Source organism: Melanerpes formicivorus, unplaced genomic scaffold, assembly GCF_026170545.1.
Source record: "Melanerpes formicivorus ecotype bairdi unplaced genomic scaffold, bMelFor1.0.p_v2 SCAF_67, whole genome shotgun sequence".
Lineage (NCBI taxonomy): Eukaryota > Metazoa > Chordata > Aves > Piciformes > Picidae > Melanerpes > Melanerpes formicivorus.
Window position 1 is genome coordinate 436403 of NW_027142419.1, and position 17590 is coordinate 453992.

Consider the following 17590-nt stretch of genomic DNA (forward strand, 5'->3'; position numbering starts at 1 on the left):
TCAGCACTGCCATTCAGGCAGAGTGGATTTGAGCCTCTCTGTATGTCTAGATAGTTCTTTGGGTTTTTCTTCAAGCAAGAGGAAAATGATGTCACTGCAAGCACAAAACCAAAGCTGAAGATGCTGCCCTCTCTTGCTTTATCTTCCTTTGTCTCTGCTCTTGCTGTCTGTAAGGATGGCTAATCCCTGCTTTATCACAGCAAACTGGCCAGGTTTTTGCTCCCCACCCCTTACTTCCTGTGTGCAGAGGGAACAAGCTCCATGAGCAGATGTTGATTCTGTACCCAGCTCAGACACTGAAACCATCAGGCATGATGATGTTGCATCTTTTTAAGGCTGATCCTGTCTGGATGGGAAGCTATTCAAGAGGGAGATCTGCTGAGCCTTCTGGTAGAGAATGTAAATGGAATTGGATTTTGCTTGCAGGGTGCCTTGTGGGGTGGGGGTGAGCACAGGAGGGAGTGAGGAGTTAGCACTGCAAGAGACTCAAGAGTGTAAACAGAGCAGCTGTTGAGAGGGATTTGTGGTGTGAGCTGTCTGAAAGGTCTGGATTCATCTGGGTATCTGGCTGGAGCTTGGTTTTTCATCATGGGCAGCAGACATGACCTGGAAGCCAGGAGGTTCCACCTCAGCATGAGGAGAAATCTCTTTGGTGTGAGGGTGCTGGAGGCCTGGAGCAGGCTGCCCAGAGAGGTTGTGAAGTCTCCTTCTCTAAGGGATTGCAGGCAGTCATTTATTGGCTGTCTCAAGGAGCTGGATTTTCAACATGGGCAGCAGACATGAGCTGGAAGCCAGGAGGTTCCACCTCAGCATGAGGAGAAACCTCTTTGGGGTGAGGGTGCTGGAGGCCTGGAGCAGGCTGCTTAGAAAGGTTGTGGAGCCTCCTTCTCTAAGGGATTCCAGGCAGTCATTTATTGGCTGTCTCAAGGAGATGGTTTTTCAGCATGGGCAGCAGACATGACCTGGAAGCCAGGAGGTTCCACTTCAGCATGAGGAGAAACTTCTTTACTGTGAGGGTGCTGGAGGCCTGGAGCAGGCTGCCCAGAGAGGTTGTGGAGTCTCCTTCTCTGAAGGGATTCCAAACCCACCTGGATGTGTTCCTGTGTGACCTGCCCTAGCTCATCCTGCTTTGCAGGATGATCTCTAGAGGTCCCTTCCAACCCCTTCCACTCTCTGATTCTTGTTCTGGACACTTGGTGGGTTTGTTGGTCTTCCTCAAGTGTTTTTCTGCTGTCTCTTGGAGGCAGATCTGCTTTCAGCTAACAGAAAGCTGTGCCAGCAAAATGGATCACCCCTTGGCTCTCAAGAGCTGTTGAAACTGTTGAAATGAGCCCTGTGTAGTCTTACTTAATGTGCTTCCTTTGGTCCTCAGTGGCCTGGATGAGTCCATCCTGGAGGAATGCTTGCAGCACCTGGAGAAGCAGCTGGAGAGCAGCCAGGCCCGGAAAGCCATGGAGGAATTCTTTTCAGAAAGGTGAAAACTGTAGCCCAGGACCTTGATTTTGCTTCCTTTGCCTCTTTTCTTGTCACTCTCAGCACCTCACTGATGCTAAAGCCATCAGGCAGGGAAATACAGAACCCTTCATGCAACGCAGTCAAGAGTCCGTGTGAGAGGGGACTTAGGTCTTGGTCACTCCAAGTGTTCAGCCAGTCCTCACAAGGATCATCAGTGGGGAGTTTCTCAGATGGTTGTTTGGCCAAAGGAGGGTTTGGAGAGGCACTGGGCCAGGAGGCAGTTACAGATCAAGCTGCAGAATCCCAAGTGCTCTCTGAAGGGGCCTCCGAGAGGGCTGCGGAGGGACTGCTTCCAAAGGCCTGCAGTGAGAGGACAAGGGGCAATGGCTTCAGACTAGAGAAGAACAGGTTTAGATTGGATGTGAGCAGATTTAGATAGGATGTGAGCAGATTTAGATTGGTGATTCTGTGTGTGTGTGTGTTCCAGCACCACGAGGGTGCTGGAACAGATTGCCCAGGGAGTTGAGGCCCCATCCCTGGGCATGTTCAAGGTGAGGCTCAACGAGGCTCGGAGCAGCCTGATCTAGTTGAGGATGACCCTGCTGGCTCTGGAGGGGTTGGACTGGATGACCTTTGGAGCTCCCTTCCTACCCAAACCATTCTGTGATTGCTTGGGGTTGATAATTTCAAGGGTTGAGGTGGGGTCTTGGCCTGACACAGAGTTGGGAAGGCAAATGGTGATGGAAAGAGCACAACAAGAGTGTTCTGAAGAGACAGGAGGGGGATCTGGAGGAAGGTTTTTCTCTGCTCTACTTTTTCTATTTGCCCAGGTGGCTAAGAAGGCCAAGGGCATCCTGGCCTGCATCAGGAACAGTGTGGCCAGCAGGAGCAGGGATGTCATTCTGCCCTGTACTCAGCACTGCTTAGGCCACACCTTGAGTTCTGGGCCCCTCAATTTAGGAAGGATATTGAGACACTTGAACATGTCCAGAGAAGGGCAATGAGCACAGCCCTGTGAGGAGAGGCTGAGGGAGCTGGGGTTGCTTAGCCTGGAGAAGAGGAGGCTCAGGGGAGACCTTCTTGCTCTCTCCAACTCCCTGAAGGGAGGTTGGAGTCAGCTAGGGGTTGGTCTCTTCTCCCAGGCAGGCAGCCAGCACCAGAACAAGAGGCCACAGTCTCAAGCTGTGCCAGGGGAAGTTTAGCCTAGAGTTGAGGAGAAAGTTCTTCCCAGCAAGAGAGGTTGGCCACTGGAATGTGCTGCCCAGGGAGGTGGTGGAGTCCCCATCCCTGGAGGTGTTCAAGAGGGGATTGGCTGTGGCACTTGGAGCCATGGTTTAGCTGTCAGGAGGTGTTGGGTGACAGCTTGGACTTGCTGAGCTCTGAGGCCTTTTCCAACCTTGTTGATTCTATGACTCTATGAAAATGGAAGCAGTCTGGTGGCTGTGCTGGAAGGGGAAAATAGGCCAGAAAATTTGGGATTGTGGGTTGGAGGCCAGCAGAGCTGTGGAGAATGGTGGCAGGTCATGAAATCTCATGTTCAGCAGCTGATGGCATTCACAAGTTTTAGTCTGAGCTGAGAGTTTGCTGAGAGCAAAGAGCTGTCTGAAAGGGTTCTCTGAAAGCAGCTTTGGTGGCCTGGCTGCTGAGCAGGGTTGATACAGGGGCCTACAGGAAGGCTGGGGAAGGACTTCTCAGGATCTCAGGTAGTGATAGGACTAGGGGGAATGGAATGAAGCTGGAGGTGGGGAGATTGAGGCTGGATGTGAGGGGGAAGTTCTTCCCCATGAGAGTGGTGAAGCCCTGGGATGGGTTGTGCAGGGAGGTGGTCGAGGCCCCAGCCCTGGAGGTGTTTAAGGCCAGGCTGGATGAGGCTCTGGCCAGGCTGATCTAGTGTGGGGTGTCCCTGCCCATGGCAGGGGGGTTGGAACTGGCTGATCCTTGTGGTCCCTTCCAACCCTGACTGATACTATGATACAACCTCCTGCTGGCCTTACACATGAGGGCAGGCCTAAGTGCAAGTGAGAGAGAGGACTGGGTGGCCTTTCACAAAGCTGATTTTGATTTCCCTCTTTCAAACAGTGGAGAGCTGGTCCAGATCATGATGGCAACAGCCAATGAAAGCCTGTCAGCCAAGTTCTGCAACAGGGTGCTCAAATTCTTCACCAAGCTCTTCCAGCTGAGTAAGTGCCTGTGGAATTTCTTCTGTCCTGCCTTTCTCCACCTTGTGCTGTTCTGGGGTCAGACTGGAAGGTGTCCAGAGAAGGGCAACAGAGCTGGGGAGGGGTCTGGAGCACAGCCCTGTGAGGAGAGGCTGAGGGAGCTGGGGTTGCTTAGCCTGCAGAAGGGGAGGCTCAGGGGAGACCTTCTTGCTCTCTCCAACTCCCTGCAGGGCGGTTGGAGCCAGCTGGGGGTTGGTCTCTTCTCCCAGGCAGGCAGCCAGCACCAGAACAAGAGGCCACAGTCTGAAGCTGTGGCAGGGGAGGTTGAGGCTGGAGGTGAGGAGAAAGTTCTTCATGGAAAGAGTAATTGGCTATTGGAATGTGCTGCCCAGGGAGGTGGTGGAGTCACCATCCCTGGAGGTGTTCAAGAAGGGCTTGGATGTGGCACTTGGGGCCATGGTTTGGTTGTCAGGAGGTATTGGGTGCCAGGTTGGACTTGATGATCTCTGAGGTCTTCTCCAGCCTTATTGATTCTATGATTCTATGGAGTCCCCATCCCTGGAGGTGTTCAAGAGGGGCTTGGATGTGGCCCTTGGAGCCATGGTTTAGTTAGTTATGAGGTGTTGGGTGCCAGGTTGGACTTGCTGAGCTCTGAGGTCTTTTCCAACCTTATTGATTCTGTGATTCTGCTAGCAAGCCACCTTCAGAGAGCTTCCCTGTGGCTTCTGTCACTCACTGGATGTTGTCTCCCTCAGCTGAGAAGAGTCCCAACCCCAGCCTCTTGAGACTTTGCGGCTCTCTGGCTCAGCTGGCTTGCGTGGAGCCTGCTCGCCTGCAGGCCTGGTTAACCAGGATGACCATGGCCCCCCCCAAAGATTCAGACCAGCTGGAGGTGGTGCAGGAGAACAGGCAGCTGCTGCAGCTCCTCACCACCTACATCGTTCGGGAGAACAGGTAAAAGCAGGCCCCTGGTGATGCTCCTTTTGTTCTCTGGATGAGCTGCTGATGGCTCCTGGTTGTCAGCTTTCAGAGGGCTGTGGTTGTGTGTGCCGAAGGCATTGCTGTGGCCCTGCTCTTCCAGAGCAGCTCAGCTGTGCTTGTGCCTGAAACTCCTTTCTCTTTGATTAGCCAAGTTGGAGAAGGGGTCTGCACCGTCCTGCTGAGCACTCTGATACCCATGGCAACTGAAATGCTGGCCAACGGCGATGGCACAGGCTTCCCTGAGCTGATGGTGGTGATGGCAACCTTGGCCAGTGCAGGACAAGGTGCAGGACACCTCCAGCTCCATGGTGCTGCTGTTGACTGGCTAGGCAGATGGTAAGAGCCAGCTCTGGGCTGCTGCTTCTTCACTTGCATCACTTGGACTGATTCATCTTGTCGTTGTTCTTGTTGAACCTCTCTCCTCTGAGGAAAGGCTGAGACCTGGGGCTGTTTAGTCTGGAGAAGAGAAGGCTGAGGAGGGATCTCATCAATGCCTATACATTTTAGACTGGATGTGAGGAAGAAGTTCTTCACAGAAAGAGAGATTGGCCATGGGAATGTGCTGCCCAGGGAGGTGGTGGAGTCCCCATCCCTGGAGGGGTTTAGGAAGAGCCTGGATGGGGTGCTTGGTGCCATGGTTGAGTTGATCAGATGGTGTTGGGTGATAGGTTGGACTGGATGACCTCAAAGGTCTTTTCCAACCTGGTTACTTCTATTCTGTCCCATTCTATCCTGCCCTACCCTACCCTGCCCTACCCTACCCTACCCTGCCCTACCCTACCCTATCCTATCCTACCCTACCCTATCCCTATCCTAGGGGTGGGTGCCATGAAGCAGGGTCCAGACTCTGCTCAGTGGTGCCCAGGGACAGGCCAAGGGGCACTGGGCACAAACTGGAACCCAGGAGGCTCCACCTCATCATGAGGAGAAAATTCTTTGGTGTGAGGGTGCTGGAGGCCTGGAGCAGGCTGCCCAGAGAGCTTGTGGAGTCCCTTTCTCTGGAGCCTTTCAAAGCCCCATCTGGATGCATCTCTGTGTGACCTGCCCAGGGTGGTCCTCCTTTGGCAGGGGGCTTGGACTCAGTGAGCTCTTAGGGATCCTTTCCAATCCCTACCTCCCTGTGATTTGTTATTGTAATTTGGGGACAGAAGTTGCTGTTGGATGATTGACTTCTTTTAGTTTGCTGGTTGGAAGATAAAGTGTCTGAGAGAGGCTGTTCTGTGTCCCCCCCTGCTCAGAGCAGCCATTTCTGCTGTCTTTGCCACTCTCCATGCTTTATTCACTGCATTTAGACCTTTCCTGTTGTTCATCTGAAGCAAACTCAATGCTCGGGGTTGGTGAGGAGGAGATTTGGTTGGTGGGGGCTGAGTTTCCACTTGCCAAAGGTGTGAACTGCTCTTCTCCACTGCTTTGTCTTGCAGCAAGAAATACCTGTCCCAGAAGAATGTGGTGGAGAAGATGAATGCCAATGTGATGCAAGGCAAGGTAGGACATGTGGCTGCTGCTTCACTTGCAGGAGATCATAGAATCAGTAAGGTTGGAAAAGACCTCAAAGACCATCAAGTCCAACCTGGCACCCAAGACCTCATGACTAACTAAACCATGGCTCCAAGTGCCACATCCAAGCCCCTCTTGAACACCTCCAGGGATGGGGACTCCACCACCTCCCTGGGCAGCACATCCCAATGGCCAGTCTCTCTTGCTGGGAAGAACTTTCTCCTCACCTCCAGCCCAAACCTTGCCTGGCACAGCTTGAGACTGTGTCCTCTTGTTCTGGTGCTGGCTGCCTGCCTGGGAGAAGAGACCAACCCCCACCTGGCTCCAACCTCCCTTTAGGGAGTTGGAGAGAGCAAGAAGGTCTCCCCTGAGTCTCCTCTGCTGCAGGCTAAGCAACCCCAGCTCCCTCAGCCTCTCCTCCCAGGGCTGTGCTCCAGACCCCTCCCCAGCTTTCTTGCCCTTCTCTGGACACCTTCCAGCAGCTCAACCTCTTTACTAACCTGAGGAGCCCAGAACTGGACCCAGGACTCCAGGTGTGGCCTAAGCAGTGCTGAGCACAGGGCACAAGGACTTCCCTGCTCCTGCTGGCCACACTCTTCCTGCTGCAGGCCAGGATGCCCTTGGCCTTCTTAGCCCCCTGGGCACACTGCTGGCTCCTGTTCAGCTGCTGCCAACCACTACCCCCAGGTCCCTTTCTGCCTGGCTGCTCTCCAGCCACATTGTCCCCAGCCTGCAGTTCTCAGGCCTGAGCTGTGTCAGCTCTCCTGGCTTGCTTTCACAGTGGGAACTTTGCAGCAGCTTGGGCAGGGGGTTGGTCTGAGACCTTTGTTGCTGTCATGAGACCTTTATTGCCTCTCCTTTGCCTTCCTCTCCCCTTCACAGCATGTGACTATCCTGGAGTGCACGTGCCACATTGTCTCCTACCTGGCTGATGTCACCAATGCCCTGAGCCAGAGCAGTGGGCAAGGACCAAGTCACCTTTCTGTTGATGGGGAGGAGCGAGCCATCGAGGTGGATTCTGACTGGGTGGAGGAGCTGGCAGTGGAGGAGGAGGACTCTCAGGCTGAAGACTCGGTGAGCAGTGGTCACAGCTGAGGCTGCCAATGGGACCCCAGTGTCACTTGGTGCAGCTTCCAGATGAGAGTTCCTCAGGTTGTTAAGCAAAAGATTTTGCTGTTGGGGCTTGTTCCTGGTGTGAGGCTGAGCAAGGAGCCCTGCTTGTCAGCTCTGGCAGCTGTGTGCAGCTCTGGTGGCTTTGGGAGGCCAACAGAAAGTGAGTTGGGTTTGCTTAGAAACCAGAAAGGAAGAAATGGACTGAGGAGGGTTTGCTCCTGCTGGTTTGTTTGTCAAGTACTGGCTTTCATATCAACCAGCAGCTCACATGGTGCTTTGAAGTGGGAAATCAAAGCTGTTGCTAAAGCATTCTATTAACATTTGTCATCCCAGTGCATTCTTTCTGCTACTCTCTTCTTGATTCAGCCTTCTGAGGGGCTCTGAAATGTCCCCATCCCCTCTTGTCCTTTGGTTTGATGCCAGCTGCCTTCTTTTGGTGAGGTGCTGCTCAAAGCTGCTGGTCCCCAAGTGGCCATTCAGTGTCTGAGGTTCATGTTCTGCACCATCTGGCTTTACCTGCATTCTTTCAGCTACTCTCATCTTGATTCAGCCTTCTGAGGGGCTCTGAAGTTTCCCCATCCCCTCTTGCCCTGTGGTTTGATGCCAGCTGCCTTCTTTCAGTGAGGTGCTGCTCAAACCTGCTGGTCTCCAGGTGACCTTTCAATATCTGAGGTTCATGTTCTGCACCATGTGGCCTTATTGTCCCAGCAGCTCACAGACTATTAGGGCTTGGAAGGGTCCCCCAGAAATCACTGAGTGATAACAGCTTTCCAAAACAACTTTCTTCCTCACAGGATGAAGATTCTCTGTGTAACAAACTCTGTACCTTCACCATCACACAGAAGGAGTTCATGAATCAGCACTGGTAAGAACCTCCTCAAGCTGCTGTTCAGCATTTCAGCCTCATGTTTCTGGCCATTGGGAAGGGAACAGTCCATGGAGTGCAGTCCATGAGCCTTGCCAGTACCTGAAGGGGGTCCACAAGAAAGATGGGGAGGGACTTTCTGCAAGGGCTTGCAGTGATAGGGAATGGATTGAAGCTGGAAGAGGGGAGATTTAGACTGGAGATTAGGGAGACATTCTTTCCAGTGAGGGTGGGGAGCCACTGGAACAGGCTGCCCAGGAAGATTGTGGGCAGTCAACTGGCAGAAATTCTGCATCAAAGATGACTGTGAGTTCAGAGAGTATTTAGGGGCAGCAGAGAGGCTGTTCAGCCTGGAGGAGAGAAGGCTCCAGGGAGACCTTAGAGCAGCCTTCCAGCACCTGAAGGGGGCTGCAGGAGAGCTGGGGAGGGACTTATTTTAAAATGGCTTGGAGTGATGGGTTGAGAAGGGATGGATTGAATCTTGAGGAAGGCAGATTTAGCCTGGAGGTTAAGAAGAAATTATAGTGAGGGTGGGGAGACACTGGCACAGGTTGCCCAGGGAGGTTGTGGCTGCCCCTTGCCTGGAGGTGTTGAAGGCCAGGCTGGATGAGGCTTTGAGCAAGCTGGGCTGGTGGGAGGTGTCCCTGCCCCTGGCCAGGGGGGTTGGAACTGGCTGATCTTTCTGGTCCCTTCCAAGCCAAGCCATTCTGTGGTAACTCCTCTGGCTTGTTCTGTGCAGGTACCACTGCCACACCTGCAAGATGGTCGACGGGGTTGGCGTCTGCACAGTCTGTGCTAAAGTGTGCCACAAGGACCACGAGATCTCCTATGCCAAATATGGATCATTCTTCTGTGACTGTGGAGCCAAGGAAGATGGCAGTTGCCTGGTAAAGTTGCCTTCATCTCAGCACACAAGCTGTGCTTTCCTGAGCTGCTCAAGCCTTTGGCAGAGGTTTCTGTTCTGCCCTGAGTTCTGTCGTGATGCACAGAGTCCTAAGACTCGAAGGCTTTGGCTTTCTAATGACCTTCCTCATTTACAGCTTGCTTGGAGCTTTACTAGTTTTCATACAATCAATAAGGTTGGAAAAGACCTCAGAGCTCAGCAAGTCCAACCTGGCACCCAACACCTCATTACTAACTAAACCATGGCTCCAAGTGCCACATCCAATCCCTTTTTGAACACCTCCAGGCATGGGGACTCCACCACCTCCCTGGGCAGCACATCCCAATGGCCAATCTCTCTTGCTGGGAAGAACTTTCTCCTCACCTCCAGCCTAAACCTCCCCTGGCACAGCTTGAGACTGTGTCCTCTTGTTCTGTTTGCCTGGGAGAAAAGACCAACCCCCACCTGGCTCCAAGCTCCCTTCAGGGAGTTGGAGAGAGCAAGAAGGTCTCCCCTGAGCCTCCTCCAGGCTAAGCAACCCCAGCTCCCTCAGCCTCTCCTCCCAGGGCTGTGCTCCAGACCCCTCCCCAGCTCTGTTGCCCTTCTCTGGACACCTTCAAGTCTCTCAATGTCCTTCTTAAACTGAGGAGCCCAGAACTGGACACAGGACTCCAGGTGTGGCCTAAGCAGTGCTGAGCACAGGGCACAAGGACTTCCCTGCTCCTGCTGGCCACACTCTTCCTGCTGCAGGCCAGGATGCCCTTGGCCTTCTTGGCCCCCTGGCAAATCTCAGTCAGTGCTGGGATTCCACCTGCCTTGCAGATTTTGCAAGTAACCTTAAACTGTACAGCAGGTGGATGCCAGCTCTGCCATGTTTTTCACTCTGTCTTAAATCTGGGAGTTTTTCTAATCACAGAATCACCAAGGCTGGAAGAGACCTCAAAGAGCACCAAGTCCAAGCTGGCACCACAGACCTCATGACTAAACCATGGCACCAAGTGCCACATCCAATCCCCTCTAATGCTTGAGTGGAGAGTGGCTAGCTGGACACAGCTTTAGATTGCAGCTGGAGGAGGGGATTGCACTCTGTTGCTTTAAACTTACATGACCCTTGCTGCTCTTGCAGCCTGCCTTCAATCTGTCAGTGCTGCCATGGAGTCTGCTTTGAGCTCTCAGCATCACTTTGTCCTTCTTAGGCTTTGGTGAAGAGAACTCCCAGCAGTGGCATGAGCTCCACCATGAAAGAATCTGCCTTCCAGAGCGAGCCCAGAGTGCCTGAGAGTGTCATTAGGCATGCAAGCACCTCTCCTGCAGAGAAAGCCAAGGTCACCATCAGTGAGGGGAAGGGCCCTGATGAAGAAAAGCCCAAGAAGAGCAGCCTGTGTCGAAACGTCGAGGGGTGTCGAGAGGAGCTGCAGTCCCAGGTACAACCTTCAGGGAGCTGTTAAAGGCAGATGGGTGGTGAGGAGGACCCTGGCAGACTGTGCTGGTTATCCAGTGAGAGCATTTTTTGGGTTGGAAAAGACCTGGGAGGGCATGGAGTCCAGGTATTCTCTAACTCTACCGAGGCTAGGGCTCATGGACTCACAGAATCACCAAGGTTGGAAAAGACCTCAGGGGTCAGCAAGTCCAACCTGGCACCACAGCCCTCATGACTAAACCATGGCACCAAGTGCCACTTCCAAGCCCCTCTTGAACACCTCCAGGGATGGGGACTCCACCACCTCCCTGGGCAGCACATTCCAATGGCTAACAACTCTCTCTGGGAAGAACTTTTCTCCTCAATCCCTCCTTCAATCCCTTCCCTCTCCTCCTATCACTTCAAGGCCTTGCAGAAGTCCCTTCCTGGCTTCCTCCCTTCCTGGCTTCATCCCTTCCAGGTGCTGGGAGGCTGCTCCAGGTTCAGATGTTTCTGAGTAACTTCAGACATTCCTTTCAGGCTTATTAAACAAAAAGACAGAGAGGTTGGCTGTGCAGAGGCCCCTGGAAGGGTGCCAGGGCTGCAGAGCCCGCTGCAGAGCATGGCCCTCAGCACCACATCTCTGTGGCTTTGGAACACCTTCAGGCATGGGGATTTGACCACCTCCCTGGGTGCCAGACTTTGAGAAACCCCTCTCAGGGAAGAATTTGCTTCTTATGTTCAACCTAAACCTCCCCTGGTGCAACCTGAGGCCATTTCCCCTCATTCTGTAACTTGTTACTGGGGAGAAGAGCCCAACCCCCACCTTGCTCCAACCTTCTTTCAGGGACTGTAGAGAGGCAGAAGGTCTCCCCTCAGCCTCCTCTTCTCCAGGCTGAACAACCCCAGGTCTCTGCTTTCCTGGGCTGCTCAAGCCTTTGGCAGAGGTTTCTGTTCTGCCCTGAGTTCTGTCGTGATGCAGAGTCGTAAGACTCAAAGGCTTTGGCTTTCTAATGACCTTCCTCACTTACAGCTTGCTTGGAGCTTTATTAATTTTCATACAATCAGTAAGGTTGGAAAAGACCTCAGAGCTCAGCAAGTCCAACCTGGCACCCAACACCTTCTGGCTAAGTAAACCATGGCTCCAAGTGCCACATCCAATCCCTTTTTGAACACCTCCAGGGATGGGGGCTCCACCACCTCCCTGGGCAGCACATCCCAGGGGCTAACAACTCTCTCTGGGAAGAACTTTCTCCTCACCTCCAGCCTAAACCTCCCCTGGCACAGCTAGAGACTGTGTCCTCTTGTTCTGGTGCTGCCTGCCTGGGAGAAGAGACCAACCCCCACCTTCTTATGTTCAACCTAAACCTCCCCTGGTGCAACCTGAGGCCATTTCCCCTCATTCTGTAACTTGTTACTGGGGAGAAGAGCCCAACCCCCCCCTTGCTCCAGCCTTCTTTCAGGGATTGCAGAGAGCCAGAAGGTCTCCCCTCAGCCTCCCCTTCTCCAGGCTGAACAACCCCAGGTCCCTCAGCTGCTCCTCCCCAGCCCTTCCCCAGCTTCATTGCCTTTCTCTGAACCTTCAATGTCCTTTTTGCAGTGAGGGCCCCAAAACTGAACCCAGTACTGCAGGTGTGGCCTCACCAGTCCTGAGGTCTCAAGTTAGCAGCCAGGTTTCTTGGTTTTGCTGCTCTTCCTTGTGCCAAGAGAGTTTGCCACGGTGATACCAGGCTTTAAGAAGCAGTCAGCATGCAGCTGTTGTGAAGGCTCCCAGGAGGAGCGTCCTGTGCCTCACTTCCCTTCTTTATTGCTTGTAGGCCAACTTCTCCTTTGCCCCTTTGGTGCTGGAGATGCTGAATTTCCTGATGGATGCCATTCAGATCAACTTCCAGCAAGCTTCAGCCATGGGCAGCAGCAGCCGGGCGCAGCAGGCTCTCAACGAGCTGCACACCTTGGACAAGTCGGTGGAGATGACAGATCAGCTGATGGTATGGCCCTGGGGCAGTGCTCAGGTGGTGGGGAGGGAGAAGCCCTTTAAAACAGAGGCATTGCACTGATGCAGCCTGGTGTGCTTCTGCTGTGCCACAGCGACCCCAGGCAGTGCTGCAGGCTGGGGGCGGAGTGGCTGAGAGCAGCCAGGCAGAAAGGGACTTGGGGGTAGTGGTTGATAACAGGCTGAACAGGAGCCAGCAGTGTGCCCAGGTGGCACCTGGGGGTAGTGGTTGATAGTAGGCTGAACAGGAGCCAGAAATGTCCCAGGTGGCCAAGAGGGCCAAGGGCATCCTGGCCTGCAGCAGGAAGAGTGTGGCCAGCAAGAGCAGGGAAGTCCTTGTGCCCTGTGCTCAGCACTGCTTAGGCCACACCTGGAGTCCTGTGTCCAGTTCTGGGCTCCTCAGGTCAGGAAAGAGGTTGAGCTGCTGGAAGGTGTCCAGAGAAGGGCAAGAAAGCTGGGGAGGGGTCTGGAGCACAGCCCTGGGAGGAGAGGCTGAGGGAGCCGGGGTTGCTTAGCCTGGAGAAGAGGAGGCTCAGGGGAGACCTTCTTGCTCTCTCCAACTCCCTGCAGGGAGGTTGTAGCCAGGTGGGGGTTGGTCTGTTCTCCCAGGCAAACAGAACAAGAGGACACAGTCTCAAGCTGTGCCAGGGGAGGTTTAGACTCAAGGTGAGGAGAAAATTCTTCACTGAGAGAGTGATTCATCATTGGGATGTGCTGCCCAGGGAGGTGGTGGAGTCCCCATCCCTGGAGGTGTTCCAGAGGAGCTTGGATGTGGCACTTGGAGCGATGGTTGAGGTGTTAGGTAGTGGGTAGTAGGTTGGACTTGCTGAGCTCTGAGGCCTTTTCCACGCTGGTTGATTGATTGTGTGATTGTCTGTGTGCTGCCACCTCAGGTGCCGACGCTGGGCTCCCAGGAGGGGGCTTTTGAGAACGTCCGCATGAACTACAGCGGCGACCAGGGCCAGACCATCCGGCAGCTGATCAGCGCCCACGTGCTGCGCAGGGTGGCCATGTGTGTGCTCTCCTCCCCCCACGGCCGGCGCCAGCACCTGGCCGTCAGCCACGAGAAGGGCAAGGTGAGCTCTCCACCCCCCCCCGACCCAGAGGAGGCCTGCAAGTCGCCTGGGGAGGGGCTCTTGACGAGGCTGTGGTGTGGTAGCATAGAATCAGTCAGGGTGGGAAGGGACCACAAGGATCAGCCAGTTCCAACCCCCCTGCCATGGGCAGGGACACCCCACACTAGATCAGGCTGGCCAGAGCCTCAGCCAGCCTGGCCTTAAACACCTCCAGGGCTGGGGCCTCAACCACCTCCCTGGACAACCCATTCCAGGGCTTCACCACTCTCCTGGGGAAGAACTTCCTCCTCACCTCCAGCCTCAATCTCCCCACCTCCAGCTTCATTCCATTCCCCCTAGTCCTATCACTCCCTGAGATCCTGAGCAGTCCCTCCCCAGCCTTCCTGTAGCCCCCTTCAGATACTGGAAGGCCACAATTAGGGTGAAGGGGGACAGGGCGAGGCTTGAGGGGGGCAGGCTGAGACTGGGGAGTAGGAAGGCTCTTTCCAGTGAGGGTGGGGAGACACTGGAACAGGTTGTGGATGCCCCTTCCCTGGAGGTGTTCAAGGCCAGCTTGGATGAGGGCTTGAGCAGCCTGGTCTGGGGCACCGAAAGGATAGGATAGGATAGGATAGACCAGACCAGACTAGGTTGGGAGAGACCTTCAAGATCATCATGTCCAATCCATCATCCAACGCCACCCAACCTACTAACCCACGGCACCAAGCACTTGTATCAAGTCTCCTCGTGAACACCTCCAGTGATGGTGACTCCACCACCTCCCCAGGCAGCCCATTCCAATGGGCAATCACTCTCTCTGTGTAAACTTCCTCCTCACCTCCAGCCTAAACCTCCCCTGGTGCAGCCTGAGACTGTGTCCTCTTGTTCTGGTATTAGCTTTAGTTTGAAGCACAGCCATATCAAGCAGATTGCATCCCATGGCTGCTTGCTCTGCAGCTGATGGAGGCCCTGCTGATTGACTGGAGATGAGGAAGAAATTCTTCCCAGTGAGGGTGGGGAGCCACTGGCACAGGCTGCCCAGGGAGGCTGTGGATGTCCCCTCCCTGGAGGTGCTCAAGGCCAGGCTGGATGAGACCTTGAGCAACCTGGGCTGGTGGGAGGTGTCCCTGCCCATGGCAGGGGGCTTGGAACTGGATGATTTTGAAGGTCCCTTCCAGTCTAAACCATTCTGTGTTGGGCTCTAAAGGAAAATGAAGCAGCTTTAGAGCACTGAGCAACAAGGAGAATATGATTCAGGCTGCCTGTCCCCAGATCTGAGTCTCTGTAAAGGTCTCTTCCAACCTGGTCTGGTCTGGTCTGGTCTGGTCTGGTCTGGTCTGGTCTGGTCTATTCTATTCTATTCTATTCTATTCTATTCTATTCTATTCTATTCTATTCTATTCTATTCTATTCTATTCTATTCTGTTCTGTTCTGTTCTGTTCTGTTCTGTTCTGTTCTGTTCTGTTCTGCCTTCCAGTACTTGAAGGGGGCCTACAGGAAGGGTGGAGAGAGGCTGTTTACAAAGGATGAGGGGCAATAGCTTCAAACTAGAGCAGAGCAGATTTAGATTGGATGTTAGGAGCAAGTTCTTTACCATGAGGGTGGTGGAACACTGGAACAGGTTGCCCAGGGAGGTGGATAGGGCCCCATCCCTGGGCAACCTGATGTAGTTGAGGATGCCCCTGCTTGCTGCAGAGGAGGTTGGACCAGATGACCTGTGGAGGTCCCTTCCAACCCAGACCATTCTATGATTCTGAAGTATTGCAGTGGCTTAGGAAAATCTTCATTCTTCAGAGGAAAGAGAGCTTGGAGCAGAAATGGTGGGAAGTGCAGAGAGACAGGCCCAGAGAATCACAGAAGGCCAGGTTGGAAGGGACCCCAGGTAGTCACAGCTTCACAGATTGCATTGGGTTGGAAGGGCCCCTCAAAGGTCATCTTGTCCAATCCCCCTGCAGTGAACAAGGACTCTCCTCCAATTAAGATCAGGCTGCTCAGGGCCCCATCAAGGCTGATCTTGAATATCTCTAGGGCTGGGGCCTCAACCACCTCCGTGGGCAACCTGCTGCAGTGTCTCCTCACCCTCATGGTGCAGAGCTTCCTCCTGGTGTCCAGCCTGAATCTGCCCTGCTCCAGTTTCAAACCATTGCCCCTCTTCCTATCCCCACAGGCCCTTCTGAACAGTCCCTCCCCAGCCTTCCTGTAGCTCTCCTTTAGGTATTGAAATGTAGTGATGAGATCTCCTTGGAGCCTCTCCAGGCTGAACAACCCCAACCCTGTTTTCATAGGAGAGGTGCTCCAGCCCACCTGGTGCTCCAGGATCCTCTGGTCCAACCATTCTAGGCTTCATAGAGCTGCAATGGAGCTGCCTTTTTCCCCTCACTTGTGAGGCTGGGTGTGTTAAGTTCCTTTTGTTCTGCAGATCACAGTCCTCCAGCTCTCAGCACTGCTGAAGCAAGCAGACTCCAGCAAAAGGAAGCTGACCCTCACTCGCCTTGCATCTGCACCTGTCCCCTTTACAGTGCTGAGCCTGACTGGAAATCCCTGCAAGGAGGACTACCTGGCTGTGTGTGGGCTGAAAGTAAGTGCCTGGGCAGTTGGAAACCTCAGTTCAAAGCAGCTGTATTTCTTTCCTCTTGAGAAGCTAGCACAGAGCTGGCTGCCAAGGTCTGTCACTAATTCTAGCTCATCAGTCACTCTCCTGCTAGATTCATGAAGTAAAAGAATCAGGACCTAGAGGAATAGTGTAAGAAATGAGGCAGTGCCTCAAAAGAGTACTTAGGGCAATATTCCTTTAAGACAAGACAAGGTTTTATAGACTCATAGAATGGGTTGAGTTGGAAGGGACCTTCAAGATCATCCAGTTCCACCCCCCCTGCCATGGGCAGGGACACCTCCCACCAGCCCAGCTTGCTCAAGGCCTCATCCAGCCTGGTCTGGAGACATCCACAGTCTCCCTGTTCCAGAGTCTTCCCACCCTCACTCTAAAGAATTTCTTCCTCATCTCCAGTCTCAGTCTCCCCTCTCCCAGCTCAAAGCTATTGTCCTTCGTCCTGGCACTCCCAGCCCTAGTCAAAAGTCCCTCCCCAGCTCTCCTGGATCCCTTTTAAGTACTGGAAGGCTGCTCTAAGGTTCCCCTGGAGCCTTCTCTTCTCCAGGCTGAACAGCCCCAACTCTCCCAGCCTGTCCCCATAGGGGAGATTCTGCAGCCCTCTGATCCCCTTCATGGCCTCCTCTGGATTTACTCCAACCATTCCCTGCTTCTCTTGTGCTGGGGGCACCAGAACTGGATGTAGTGCTCCAAGTGGGCTGTTCTTAGAGCAGAGCAGAGGGGCAGAATCACCTCACTCTCAGGCATTTTAGTCATCTGAGTGTGGCAGAACTTTGTCAGCTTCCCCATGCCCAGATCTGATGTTTAGCTGAGAGGCAGCTGGACCCTGTGGTTTTGCTCTGGCGTTTGTATGAGGTTGGATGTTTTTTCTACACACTTTGATGTTTCTCATCTGCAAACCATTATTGGCACTCAGGAATATGCTGGGGTTTAACTCTAAAGTGTCTCTAAACACTTAGTCCTAGTGTTTAACCAGTTCCTTTCCTTCCTGCAGGACTGCCACGTGTTGACCTTCAGCAGCTCTGGCTCAGTCTCTGATCATTTGGTCCTTCATCCCCAGCTAGCCACTGGCAACTTCATCATTAAAGCTGTGTGGCTGCCAGGATCTCAAACAGAGCTTGCTATTGTGACTGCAGACTTTGTGAAGGTAGGTTTGGTGAGAGCTCTTCCTGCAGCCAGCAGGGCCTGGGTCTTTGTGGAGCTGCATATGGAAGAGTGTGATTAGGAATAGAATAGAGTAGGGTGGAGTAGAATAGAGTAGGGTGGAGTAGAATAGAGTAGAATGGAGTAGAATAGAATAGAGTGGAGCAGAATAGAATAGAGTGGAGCAGAATAGAGTAGAGTGGAGTAGAATAGAATAGAGTAGAGTAGAATAGAATAGAGTAGAGTGGAGCAGAGTAGAGTAGAGTGGAGCAGAGTAGAGTAGAGTGGAGCAGAGTAGAGTAGAGTGGAGCAGAGTAGAGTAGAGTGGAGCAGAGTAGAGTGGAGCAGAGTAGAGTGGAGCGGAGTAGAGTAGAGTGGAGCAGAATAGAGTAGAGTGGAGTAGAATAGAATAGAGTAGAGTGGAGTAGAATAGAATAG

General features: G+C 53.5%; 1 protein-coding gene across 1 annotated transcript in view; it reads left to right on the forward strand.

Annotated features, from left to right (window-relative positions):
• UBR4 (ubiquitin protein ligase E3 component n-recognin 4) overlaps positions 1–17590 on the forward strand; it is a 179782-nt gene that overhangs the window by 43000 nt on the left and 119192 nt on the right. Inside the window, 13 exon segments of the mRNA XM_068162717.1 lie at positions 1373–1474; positions 3535–3635; positions 4370–4568; positions 4743–4931; positions 6017–6080; positions 6975–7166; positions 8000–8070; positions 8810–8957; positions 10150–10377; positions 12170–12340; positions 13239–13421; positions 15821–15979; positions 17004–17156. Coding sequence (XP_068018818.1) covers positions 1373–1474; positions 3535–3635; positions 4370–4568; positions 4743–4931; positions 6017–6080; positions 6975–7166; positions 8000–8070; positions 8810–8957; positions 10150–10377; positions 12170–12340; positions 13239–13421; positions 15821–15979; positions 17004–17156 — 1960 coding nt within the window.